This window comes from Giraffa tippelskirchi, chromosome 1, assembly GCF_054371585.1.
Source record: "Giraffa tippelskirchi isolate mGirTip1 chromosome 1, T2T-mGirTip1v1.2.pri, whole genome shotgun sequence".
NCBI lineage: Eukaryota > Metazoa > Chordata > Mammalia > Artiodactyla > Giraffidae > Giraffa > Giraffa tippelskirchi.
Window position 1 is genome coordinate 6762484 of NC_137275.1, and position 13681 is coordinate 6776164.

Here is a 13681-nt window from a genome sequence, read left to right on the forward strand (position 1 = left end):
CTGTTTCTCTTCACTTCCATTACCACTCCCAGGGCATCTCTAGATTTTTTTCACCCCTTCCTGATTGCAAACACCAATGGTGTTTTGAGGATGAGATGGGAGAGACTATAGCTGTTGAATTCCTTGTTTTATTTGCGAATCTCCCACCTATTTAAAAATACACATCTTAGCACACACAGTTTTCTTCCAGGTGTAAAATCTTCTCTGGTTCCAACTCCCAGGCATAGCAAGTCCCGTGTGGCTCCAGCATTGAGTCAACCTATTTGCCATGGCACTTATATCCTGAACTGTGACAGTGCTCTCAATACACATTAGCCTAGGGATTTTGTCTTAACTTATTATTAAATCTGACCCAGCAATATAGTGTCTGGATCCTACAGGCTCATTAAAGAATTGTTGAGTGAATATATACAAGCATTAAGGAAAAAATAATACAGCAAAATAATCACTTTAGTTTGTTTGAAATTACTTGGCATCTCTCACCTTTGTGTTTTTACTTATTACAGTCTTTTGAGAATTGTCAAGGACTTTGGGATGTTTCGATTCTCTTAAATAACAGGCAAAAATGCAATTTTATGAAGATTTAATGAGACAATATCATTGCCAGCTGGTTTTAGCACTCAGGGGATTTAATAGAAAATTTGTAACATTGTCTTTAATTTGTTTAAATATTTACGAATATCACTTTTGAGAGAACATATCTGGGGTTTTTGTTTTACATAATTCATTTTGGTGTGGTTTCAATGGTTTGGTGGTTCAACTTGTTTTAATAGATTCTGCTAGAACTCTCTGTAAATGCTCTGGAATCTGAGTGGGAGTCTTTTTGGATCTCATTTCTGCTCCTTCCAACTTCCAGGGCCCCGGATTAAATCAAAGTGTCTGCCACAAGGATCTTGGGACAGTTAGGCCAGCAGTCCTCATCAGAGCTCATCGTCTTCTGATATGGAGTCTAGATAATCTGTGTCAACATATAGGAGAAATCCGGAGAACAAGCTGTCAGCCCAACCTGGGTCTGAGAAGAGGCCATTCTGGTCAGTGAAGAATATCTCCAGCCAGACTTCATCTTCTGGCTGCAGATAGATGACTGTGGACCCTGAAGCCACATCATGGTTTCCTGTGTTGGCATCAAAGGTCTTTATCCGATACTGCCCATTGTGTACCAGCCCGATGGCCAGGTGCTTATTTGCCAATGTGATATCGTAAGAAAAATAATAGATCCCTGGGAAGGCACAGATGAACTTTCCCGTTGCAGGGTTGTAGTGCTCTCCCTCGTTGAAGAGGACCTTGTTAAATATAATCGGCAGCCTTTCTTCCGGGTAGCTCGTTGTGATGCCGACAGAAAAGGCAGATTTGAGCACGATGCTTCCACATCTGCACACTCCAGGCAGCCCCGGGTCCCCCTGCTCTCCTCTGTCGCCCTTTGGTCCAGGAGGCCCAGGAGGACCTACCTCTCCTTTCTGTCCCTCAGGTCCCATGGGTCCCTTCTTCCCAGTCTCTCCTTGGTCCCCTTTCTCTCCAGCAAGGCCCAGGGGTCCAGTCTTACCTCTCAAACCTTCAAAAAGAGTTTAAAGTTTAGTTCATAGTTCCTGTAAATATAGCATCACAAACAACATGCCCACATACCCTAAGTTTGTCTTCTCAACTTTCAACAGTATACTACTGAATAATTCATATTTTTTAAAAAAAATCACTGATGTGTTGCAATGAAGACAGAAAAATCTCATCAAAATATCAAGAAAATTTTCCTGAATATATGAGAAATCATCTAAAACTTAACTAATTTAAAAAAATTAACCATCATTTTGATGATGAATCACCTGCTGCTAAATCAGACACACACAGACACTCATCATTACCAGAGGAATTCAAGAGCATGATGGTATTATTCCCTAGAGTGGGGTCATGGGGGTAGGCAGGACAGGACAAGATGAATCATCCTAGAGGCTACTTAGTTGCATGCCCCATTTAGCTCTTATCAGTATTATTAATAAAAAGTTAATTCAAATTAGATTAGCTCATATTTATTAAACATTTACAGTGCCCCAGCGGCAATGCCTTATGTGCACGCGTCATCTGCTTTAAGTCTTGCAACAACTTTGTTAACTAGGAATTGCTATTACTTCTAACTGTAGATGAAAAAACTGAGCCATGGAGAAGTTAGTTTGTTCGAAGGAACAGAGTTAGTGAAGGATGGAGAGGTGATCTGCACTCCAGCCTGCCTGACTCTGGCACCTGAACATCTCTTGAGAGATGTGTAAGTTGTGAAGTACAACACAGAGAGGGCTCTTCAATATGCCACAATACCAAACAGAGAGGGCTCTTCAATATGTCATGATAGCCAGATGACGGTGACCGCCACCACTGTGTGGGGGTTCTTTTTGGAGGTGAAAACGGAGTCCCAGAGAGGTAAGGAAACTTGTGTCAGTAGCAAGACTAGGACTGGATGTCGAGCTTAATGATGTTCTCCCTTCATCAAAATGCCTTTTACCTTTGGGGCTGAAATTAAAAGAAAAAAACTTTTTTTTGACTCTACAGCTAAGTGGATATATTATTTTAGGCAAGTCCTTTAACTTCTCTGGGTCTCCATATATGTAGGAAAGACATAAGGGCTGTGAAAAATAACAGTGACCTAAAAGTATAAAAAATGTCATTCAGTGTTATGGCCAAATCCATTTCATAAATAGCTTCTTGAAAAGTATCCAGATTATTGGTAATTTGTAATACACTTTTATAGTCAGGGAAAGTATATTGTTGTTATACTGTGTAATTTTACTCTTAACTATGTATCTGTTCTCAGGAATTTTATTAAGCTAAGTCTTTTATCTTGATAGTACTTTGAAATCACTTATTTGGCTATTACACATACATCAGTTTATGAGTTTTGATTATTTTTTCAGTTATTTGGCAAATTTAGCAATGAAGTGTTCTGGATAATACAAGTTTCAGGAGAATTAAAGCTATACCCTTAAAACATCAAATATTTTGTCTCAATGATTTGACAAAGAAGTTGTTTAGTAATTTATGATGTGTAGAAAAATGCTAATGATGAATGCAACCCTTTTTTGGCAACATGGGGTTGCAAAGAGTTGGACACAACTTAGTGACTTGACAACAGCAACAACACAGCTGACAACAGTAACAGCATTGTTACTGATCATAGGGCTGTTCTCCAGCTCTAGATGACCTTCGCTGTTAAGTTGAAATTCTGCTGCAGGGAAAAGCCAATTCTGACTCCATGTTGGAACTGTTTCTCTGACTTGTTTTTATCACTTTTATTATTATAATCATACATAATGGCCCATCTCGGACAATCCTGCCCCTGTGCCTGAATGTTAAACTAAAGTGCCATGTTTAGGACCCTGGACATCTGTAGATGGCAGGAAAAATAAATTAACACATCCCCTGCCTGAGGCTTGCCATTCCAGGAGATATTTGCAAGATTAATGGCCTTTTTACTTTGTTTCCTCACCTTTCCCCATCTCTGATCTATGAAAGAACCTGAAATCCAGACCCCATAGATGGTTACTTTGAGACATTAGTCTAACATCTTCTCAATCAGCTGGCCTCCAAATAAAGTCATATTTCTTGCCTCAACACCTCATCTCCGATTCACTGGTCTGTTGTATGGTGAGCAGAGCAAGCTTGGACTTGGTAACAATTCCACTAGTCCCAGCCAGAACAAACTGGCCTTTACTTCTTGAAATAAGGCCATGATAGTCTGATATTTGATGTTTGTTTCCTTTTGGTAGAAATGGAATATGAATACTATTTTACTGTGAAATTAACTTTCGAATCAAGGACTACAACTTAAACATTGCTATTTTATTTTTAGTAGGAGCTGTCTTTATCCATGACTTTGATGTATCAATAAAAAAACATTTTGGCATCAGTAGCAATTTCTATCATTAAATTTCATTATGTACTAAAATTCCTCTGCCCCTATAACTTTGGGCAGGTCAACTCTTGTCTGAATTTCAAATGTCACATTTATACTATGAAAATATTGGATCTAAATCCACTCTAAACCCAGTGGGGAAAGTAGTAAACAGTGACTCAGCGACCCGATAAGCTCTTGTTCAGCTGTGGATTAGTTGGGTGAGTGTGAAGAAAGAACTTTATCTCTCCAACGTTAGTGTCTCAGTCCTTGAAATGAAGGTTTTGGACTAGATTGCTTGAGGTCTTATTCTCTTGAAAATTCTTAGAGACCAGACCATAAATACTAAGATGTAGTTTTACAATGCCATGAAAAGGTCTTTGTAATCTTAACACTTGGATCTCTATAGCTGTTGAATATTTTGAACTGCTGGGAGTTAGATAACCAGGGACTAACTGTAATAATTTATAGTAACTCTTCCTGTGTGCTTGAAGGATTTGCCCTGTGATAAGGGCCAATTAATGAAGAATGGAATGAAGGGATAAATAACTCTCTCCTCCCTATTCAGTCAGACATATGCTGGGTAGAAAGGAGAATTATGGAGTGTTAGTCTATGCCTAGATACTGAAACTTGGAGAGAATGGAATTCTTCTTGGTTCTCCATGAAATGAGCTTATAAGGATTTTTTTCTTTAGTGCATTTCTTTTTTCCATCCATCCATCCACCCATGCACTCATCATACATGTATGTGCACATGCATATATCCATCTAAACCATCTAATACTGATTGATCATCCACTACATGCTGGGTGCTGTGCTGGGGCTGAGTGCCCTTGATGTGAATGACAACTGTCTTATCCCCAAGTTAGCTATTATGACATTACACTGTGATATGCAAATATGGGTCATAACTAAGGTTATAAACATCCAAAACCGTATAATAAAACAGAATGATCTCTTCACAAGGTGCTTCTAGTGTTTCCTCTATCCATGGAATTTTGCGGGCAAGAATACTGGAGTATGTTGCCATTTCCTCCTCCAGGGGATGTGATTCACATTATATTAATTTAAAAAAACATGCTACCACAATAATTGCTATACACCAGTGAGGGAGACAGGCTTCCCTGGTGACTCAGATAGTCAATAATCTGCCTACAATGCAGGAGACCTGTCCCTTTGTCAGGAAGATCCCCTGGAGAAGGAAATGGCTACCCACTCCAGTATTCCTGCTTGGAGAATTCCATGGACAGAAGAGTCTGGCGGGCTATAGTCCATGGGGTCGCAAAGAATCAGACATGACTGAGGGACTAACACTTTCAGTTCACAGTGAGGGAGACAGATATTTTTATGGCAAGTTAATAATTCAAACTCTGTAATTTAGAATAGGGAAGCCGGACAAAGCATATACTTGACCTTGCCAGGGGGTTGAGGTGGATGTGGTGGGGATAAATGAGAAGACATTCACAGTATTAAAGGGGAAACAGGAACCAGAAGCTCCCAGCCTAGTTGTGTCCAGTTCCAGACACATTAAAAGCTAATCCTCAAAGCCTCAGGGCTCTGTTCCTATTGTTTGTAAATGAGATGTGCCTTCACTGACCACAAAGACATTCTTGCTTTTCTTAGCTGGTGTATGTCCTTACCTATGTGTATGTATACATTGGATTTAAATAAAATTGGGAAAGTCTTTTTACTTTTGAATATCAATTTTGTCTTTTCTAACATATTATTATTGGCACCCCACTCCAGTACTCTCGCCTGGAAAATCCCATGGACGGAGGAGCCTGGTGGGCTGCCATCTATGGGGTCGCACAAAGTCGGACTCGACTGAGTGACTTCACTTTCACTTTTCACTTTCATGCGTTGGAGAAGGAAATGGCAACCCACTCCAGTGTTCTTGCCTGGAGAATCCCAGGGACCGGGGCGCCTGGTGGGCTGCCGTCTATGGGGTCGCACAGAGTCGGACATGACTGAAGCGACTTGGCAGCAGCATTATTGATTATAATTTTTGCAGATAAGGTTATGGTTGTAATTAAGTGCTTAATGTAAAAATCACTGCTACAGTAAATGCTTAATTAATAGTGATGATGATGATGATTTCATATGATATGGAATCATGTGCTTCCATATTGGCCTCCCCCACCCAAATGTTTATCAAGATGGCGGCAATGTCGAGTTTGTGTTCACATTCCCTAGAACGGGGTTCTCAATCAGGAGCAATTCAGCACCAAGGGAAAACTGGCAATGCCAGGAGACATTTTTGGTTGTCACAACTGGTGGGGGGTTCCCTGGCATCAAATGGGATGTGACTAAATGTCATTCAGGGCATGAGATAGCCATCCCATGGCAACAATTATTTGGATCCAAATCTTATTAGTGTGGAGGTTGAGGAACCTTAGTTTAGAATAATATTGGAGAGCAAGAGATGTCCAAAAAGTTTGTTGAATGAAAAATGCATGAATGGATGCGTGAGTGAATGGATGGTTGAATATGGGGGTTACCCGATCTCGTATATGGTTAAAATTGTAGCAGTCGTTGTTGCTGTTCACTTGTCATGTCTGACTCTTTGGGACCCCATGGACTGCAGCACACCAGACTCCCCTGTCCTCCGCTATCTTCCAGAGTATGCTCACAGTCATGTTCACTGAGGTGGTGATGTTATCTAACCTTCTCATCCGCTGCTTCCTTCTTCACCTTATGCCTTCAATCTTTCCCAGCATCAGGGTCTACTCAGTCACTAAGTCATGTCCAACTCTTTGCAGCCCCCTGGACTGTAACCTGCCAAGCTTTTCTGTCCATGGAATTTTCCAGGCAAGAGTACTGGAGTAGGTTGCCACTTCCTACTCCAGGGGATCTTCCTGATCCAGGGATTGAACTCACATCTCTTACATCTCTTGCATTGCAGGCAGATTCTTTACCACTATGCCACCTTGGAAGCCCCCAGGATCTAACTACTAACATTCAATTTCAGCACCAAGGTCAATTACTAACATTCAATTTACTCTGAATGCATATCCATATCTTTAAATAGCATTATAATTACCTCATGAAACAGATAGGTCATTTCTAGTTTATTATATGGCTTTGGATATTCACAAACATAGCTATGACTAATATTTGCAGATCACAATGTAATAGATAATAACAACAAACATTTAACAGAATGCTTATCACATAGCACTTATTCTTGAGCATTTTTCTCAAGAATATGAGAATGTATATTTTTATATTACATGATTCTTTTTCTTAATCTTCACAATCACACTTACTAACTCCAATTTACCAAGAGGAAACTGAGATTCAAAGTTGTTTTCTCCCCCAAGGATGCCAAGTTAGTAATTGAAGGAATCATATCTTTCTGACTCCAGTGCATTTTTGTGTGACCACTACATTATTGCTTCCAGACACAGTAAACTAAAAAGGCCAGTAATATCTAACTATGATCATGGTGTTATTATAGAATTTCAAGCATATTCATGATCATGACACAGTGGTGTGTTCACAGGTGTTACCAAATAGAAGATGTTGAAAGATGAGATGAGAGCTCCAAATGAAAGTTTATCTGATGTTGAAACTTCACCTAAAGATACTTTATCTAGTGTTGATTAAGGGCCATGGATTCGGTAGCTGCCGATTTGCCAAATGTTTTCTGCATAAGAAATTCAGCAATGAATTATTATCTAATCACTTGAATATATATATATATATATATGTATTATGATATTGTTTTCCATAACATCAGTAAATCACATGTAGTGACGAGAGACATATTTCTTAGACCTATTGATTTTTTTCTTCCTATCTTTGTCACACATTTTACACTCGGAAACTTGTTTTCACAGATTGATTTCATCCAAAACTTCCTCTTTTACCATTAACACAGCCTCACTAGAATTTTAATTTAGTTTACTTTGAAGCATTGCAGAAGCTGGCAAGCTTCATGAGCCAACTTATTTGTGGGGGGAAAAAGTGACAATTATTGAAAGAGTAGGGGACAATTGTCTTGCTGTATAGAGCTGTAAGAAATCTAGATTTTTAGCTGCTATAGGAAAGGTGGGAGAGTGTTGAACTAAGAAAGATCAGCAAAGGTTATACAGTACTACTGTCACTTCACCTGTTTGAGAAGTAAAATCTAGATGCCTTTTGTGTCTTTTTGAGGCTCTGAGTTCACAGAGGATGGCCCCCGTGCTTCTGGCTCCTAATTCCTGCCCCCTGCTTCATCTGTCTGTTTCCTCCCCATCCATCTGTCTGTCTATCCATCCATGCCCCCTCTCACAGGCAGCCACTGTACCAGCCCAGAGGTCGTGGGTATCAGATGTTCCAGGTGAATTCAGCTCTGCCAGGCATGAGCCTGCCCTTCCATCTTCCTTAACTTGTTGAATCATCTACCGCTCTGTGTTCTCATCTATAAACGGGACCACGTCCCCTCAGAAGAGCTGTCATTAGGATGCAGTGAGAATGCAGTTAGAGGGTTTAGAGCAGCAACTGCAGCATAGCAAGGACTCAATAAATGGTTCTGATTAATGAAGGTGAGGTCGGGAAAGGGCTGAAAGGGTGCTCCTCGTTTGAAAAAGCAGCAAAGCAAGGGAGTCATTTTAAGGTGGGGGTGACAGAGGGGTTTTTATGGAACTTCATTCATTACCTGCAGCCCCCTTTTCACCTTTCTCTCCTTTCCTGCCGTCTCTACCATCTCGTCCTGGAAGGCCGATCCGACCATGGGGCCCGGGAGAACCATTCGCTCCAGGGGGGCCTGGAGGCCCAGGCAGTCCAGGAATGCTACAGATATATTTTGGGGAGTAGCTCTCTCCTTTGAACTGATTACCCCGCGGTTGTCCACTGGCGCAAATGGCAAAACTTGTAACATAGAGCAAGACAAACATCTTTGGCTCTGAAAGAGAAACACATGGACATCAGTGCACCCTCTTAGGTGGGGGTTTCAGGATAAAGGAATAGGAGAGAGGGCATTTTCAACAATTCACCCCAGGGACCACCTCACCATGGGTGTCTAAATATCGTGTTTGCCCTCATCATTCCATTTGAGGTTTATTAGCACATTATTCTTTATTATAATTAAATTTATTTATCTTTAACTGAAGGATAATTGCTTAACTTTATTGTGCTGGTTTCTGCCAAACATCAACATGAATCAGCCATAGGGATACCTCTGTTCCTTCCCTCTTGAACCTCCCTCCCCCCTCCCGTCCCATCCCACCCCTCTAGGTTGTTGCAGACCCCAGTTTGAGTTCCCTGTATCATACAGCAAATTTCCATTGGCTATGTATTTTACATATGGCACATACTACTCTTTTTATTAGTAAGTTTTATTGTAAAAGCACAATATTATCTTAAATCAGAAGGAAGAAAAATGTATTTATTGAACAAAATTACTTTGGTGCTATGCTTTTTTAAAATTCCTGGTGACTCAGAAAACATTGTCTGAATTAGCACATTACTGATAGTTCTCAGTTGGTGGAGATGAAGCACTGATGTTTTTTGGGTTTTTTTTATAAATTTATTTATTTTAGTTGGGGGCTAATTACTTTACAATATTGTAATAGTTTTTGCCATACATTGACATGAATCAGCCATGGGTTTACATGTGTTCCCCTTCCTGGACCCCCCACCCACCTCCCTCCCCATCCCATCCCTCTGGGTCATCCCATTGCCCCGGCCCTGAGCCCTTGTCTCATGCATCAAACATGGAATGGTGTTCTGTTTCACATATGATAATATACATGTTTCAATGCTATTCTCCCAGAACGTCCCACCCTCACCTTCTCCCTCAGAGTCCATAAAATTGTTCTATGCATCTGTGTCTCTTATTCTGTCTCGCATATAGGGTTATCGTTACCATCTTTCCAATTCCATATATATGCATTAGTATACTGTATTGTTGTTTTTCTTTCTGGCTTACTTCACTCTGTATAATGGGCTCCAGTTTCATCCATCTCAGTAGAACCGATTCAAATGTATTTTTTTTAATGGCTGAGTAATATTCCATTGTGTATATGTACCACAGCTTCCTTATCCATTCGTCTGCTGATGGACATCTAGGTTGCTTCCATGTCCTGGCTATTGTAAACAGTGCTGCGATGAACATTGGGGTACACGCGTCTCTTTCAATTCTGGTTTCCTCGGTGTGTATGCCCAGCAGTGGGATTGCTGGGTCATATGGCAGTTCTATTCCCAGTTTTTTAAGGAATCTCCACACTGTTCTCCATAGTGGCTGTACTAGTTTGCATTCCCACCAACAGTGTAAGAGGGTTCCCTTTTCTCCACACCCTCTCCAGCATTTATTGCTTGTAGACTTTTGGATAGCAGCCATTCTGACTGGTGTGAAATGATACCTCATTGTGGTTTTGATTTGCATTTCTCTAATAATGAGTGATGTTGAGCATCTTTTCATGTGTTTGTTAGCCATCTGTATTTCTTCTTTGGAGAAATGTCTGTTTAGTTCTTTGGCCCATTTTTTGATTGGGTCGTTTATTTTTCTGGAATTCAGCTGCAGAAGTTGCTTGTATATTTTTGAGATTAATTGTTTGTCTGTTGCTTCGTTTGCTATTATTTTCTCCCATTCTGAAGGCTGTCTTTTCACCTTGCTTATAGTTTCCTTTGTTGTGCAAAAGCTTTTAATTTTGATTAGGTCCCATTTGTTTATTTTTGCTTTTATTTCCAATATTCTGGGAGGTGGGTCATGGAGGATCCTGCTGTGATTTATGTCGGAGAGTGTTTTGCCTATGTTTTCCTCTAGGAGTTTTATAGTTTCTGATCTTACATTTAGATCTTTAATCCATTTTGAGTTTATTTTTGTGTATGGTGTTAGGAAGTGTTCTAGTTTCATTCTTTTACAAGTGGTTGACCAGTTTTCCCAGCACCACTTGTTAAAGAGATTGTCTTTTCTCCATTGTATATTCTTGCCTCCTTTGTCGAAGATAAGGTGTCCATATGTGCGTGGGTTTATCTCTGGGCTTTCTATTTTGTTCCATTGATCTATATTTCTATCTTTGGAAGCACTGATTTTTAAAATTCCAAAATAAATCACTTTGTTGCATTTTTTCCCTGCAGGAATTAATGATGGACTTTGAAAAATAATGTTATCTTTTTGCAAAAGTATGCATTTTTTTGGCTTCCCTGGTGGTTCTGCGGTAAAGAATCTCCCTGCCAAGCAGGAGACTTGGGTTCAATCCCTATGATCCCTATGTTGGAAAGATCCCCTGGAGAAGGAAATAGCAACCCACTCCAGTCTTCTTGCCTGGGAAATCCCACGGACTGAGGAGCCTGGTGGGTTACAATCCATGGGGTTGCAAAAGAGTTAGACATGACTGAGTGACCAAACAACAACATGCATATTTTAAAAAAGAAAAAGAGATGAAAATGAATAAGATAAATATCAACATTATTCTCACCATCCAGAGATAATTACTGCTTATACTTCCATGTATATGTTCTTCTGGTCTTTTTTTTTTTTCTGTACTATGAAGAAAACTGATATTATGACATTCCTGCAAGTGTTTTAACTTTTTTTTTCTCTGAGCAATATGTAAGGAGTATCTCCCCATGTCAAAAATTTTCATAACATTGAAAACATTTTTGCATTTGTCTCTATTGTCCTTTATGTACAACATTTCCCCTTATGGGTCTTTGTTTCCAGTTGTGTTTTGTTTTGTTTTTTTCCAGGATAAGCACCATGCTAGATAGACATCTTTATGTCTAATCTTTGTATGCATCCATGGTCATTTTCTTAGAATTTATAGACTTTTTAAAGTAAGCAAAGGGAAGTGACACTTTCAGGAAAATCATGTTTTCCACTTGCTAATCATGTGTAATGCCAATTAGTGTTAACTGGAGTTATTTGCATGTCCTGAGTGGGGGATGTCTCAAACTTTAATTTAAAATCTGCAGGATAGAATACTATAGTGTCCCATTAAGCTGTTAGTCTTGGGGTTCAATTAAATAGCTGAGTAAAATTAAACCATGCAAGTTGCCACGTGCCCTGAGTGAAATAGGCAACAGATTTCATCAGCTCTGATCTAATAGGATTTTTGTGCTCTCCACAGAGCCTGGATGCTGACAATGATGGATCATCTATTAGCATCGCATTTGGCATATAGACGGAGTGGTGGGTAGTTAGGCTGGGCACAGTTGATTTTCTAGGCTTACGGCCTTAGGGCTGTCAGCCTCTTGGGTGCGGAAAGTATACACGTGGTTTTGGAATGGTGTAAATGATTTGTTTTTGCATGGTTGGACCTGCGCTTTAATAAGAAATCTGTACAATGCTTGATGTCTATGCCTGGAATATACTTGTCCAAAGGAAATAATCATAACGTGAGAAAAGCAACTGGATAGAGTTACTTTATTTTTTGACAGCCACATCAGAAAATTAACCAGCACACTGTACCACTCTTATGGCGCCCATGGGGAAATTGCAACATCTTGGAATCAGATCCAGAAATTTGCCAGAGCCTAGGAATGACAAACTGAGGAAACACAGAGTGCACGTGTGGTTCAAAATAAGTCTGGTTCCTAGAAATGTTATTAGTGAAAAACTGAAGCGACTTATCCAAGTATAGGCTCTGTATCCTTGACCAAATCTCCATGTTCCCGGTGCTCCTGCCCTTTATCAAAAAAAAAGATAATGAAAGCGAATATTTTTGCTATGCTCTGTTTAGAGCACAAACTCAAAATTATTTATCCTATTACTTGACTGGAATTCAGGTACTTTCTGAAAACCCCAACAGATCAGATAAACATGCCAGTCTTTCCAAAGGTGCCTCAGATGAGAGAAAATGGAAAGAATCTTTTATCCAAACCCTTGTCAGTTAAAACAAGACATGGTTATTAAATTGCTACTTTCGTTCCCTTGGTAGAAAACTGACTAGAGGAAGCTTTGAGAAGGGATTTGAAAGAGAAGAACAGGTACTTCTAAGGAAGCTTTTAATCAGACCTGGAATGGATTTTTGTAGCTGAGCCCAGCAGCTGGTCCTAGGAGGGACCTGAAATGATCTGCAGGGAAGATGTTTTGGGCTATGGCATCTCAGATCCTGGTGGAGATGCTGAAACACACATGCCCATCACTGGGGATCAGTCTATGGAGGAGCATGTGGTCAAAGTTGAGGTGATGATGGATAGAGGGTGTAGAAATTTTAAAAATGTGCTCAGAAGAAAGGATATTAATATTTCCTCAATGGTGAGGAATCCTCTTGGCCGTGCAGGAGACTGAGGAGATGTGAGTTTGATCCCTGGGTCAGGAAGGACCTCTGGAGAAGATAATGGCAACCCTATCCAGTATTCTTGTTTGAAAAATCCCATGGACAGAGGGGACAGGGGGGCTACACTCCGTGGGGTCACAAAGAGTCAGACACGACTGAGTGACTAAACAACAGCAAAATACAACAAGCCAGACCGTGGTGCTCAAAGGAAGGATAAATTAAAACCCAAACTGATGTAATCAATGAATAAATAATGGTCACTCATTGGCAAATGCACTGGAATATTGTTTGCACAATAGTCTAAATGCCTAAAGCATTCCCAGTTAGAATAAATCCTCATCAAAATTGAGGGATGGGTGTTGTGGTACCTGGTGAATGATAATAACACAATGATGAGTGACCAGTCAAGGCTTGGGACTTGAGTCATCAGGATAACAAGGGAACGTTGGTTATAACAGAAAACTACAGGGGCTTCCCTGGTGGCTCAGATGATGAAGAACCTCCCTGCAATGCAGGAGACCCGCCTTCAATCCCTAGGTCAGGAAGATCCCCCTGGAGAAGGGACTGGCTACTCACTCCAGTGTTCTTGCCTGGAGAATTC

The 13681-nt window shown here is 40.2% G+C and overlaps 1 protein-coding gene across 3 annotated transcripts in view; it reads right to left on the reverse strand.

Moving 5' to 3' along the window:
• Nucleotides 1-566: 566 nt before the first annotated feature.
• C1QTNF7 (C1q and TNF related 7) overlaps nucleotides 567-13681 on the reverse strand; it is a 135017-nt gene continuing 121902 nt past the window's right edge. For all 3 annotated transcript variants that reach the window (XM_081596219.1, XM_081596137.1, XM_081596316.1), the window contains exons 2-3: nucleotides 8514-8759; nucleotides 567-1552 (exon numbers count right to left, since the gene is read on the reverse strand). In XM_081596219.1, the coding sequence (XP_081452345.1) occupies nucleotides 921-1552; nucleotides 8514-8759 (878 nt within the window). In that variant the 3' untranslated portion in view covers nucleotides 567-920. The remainder of the gene's footprint in view (nucleotides 1553-8513; nucleotides 8760-13681) is intronic.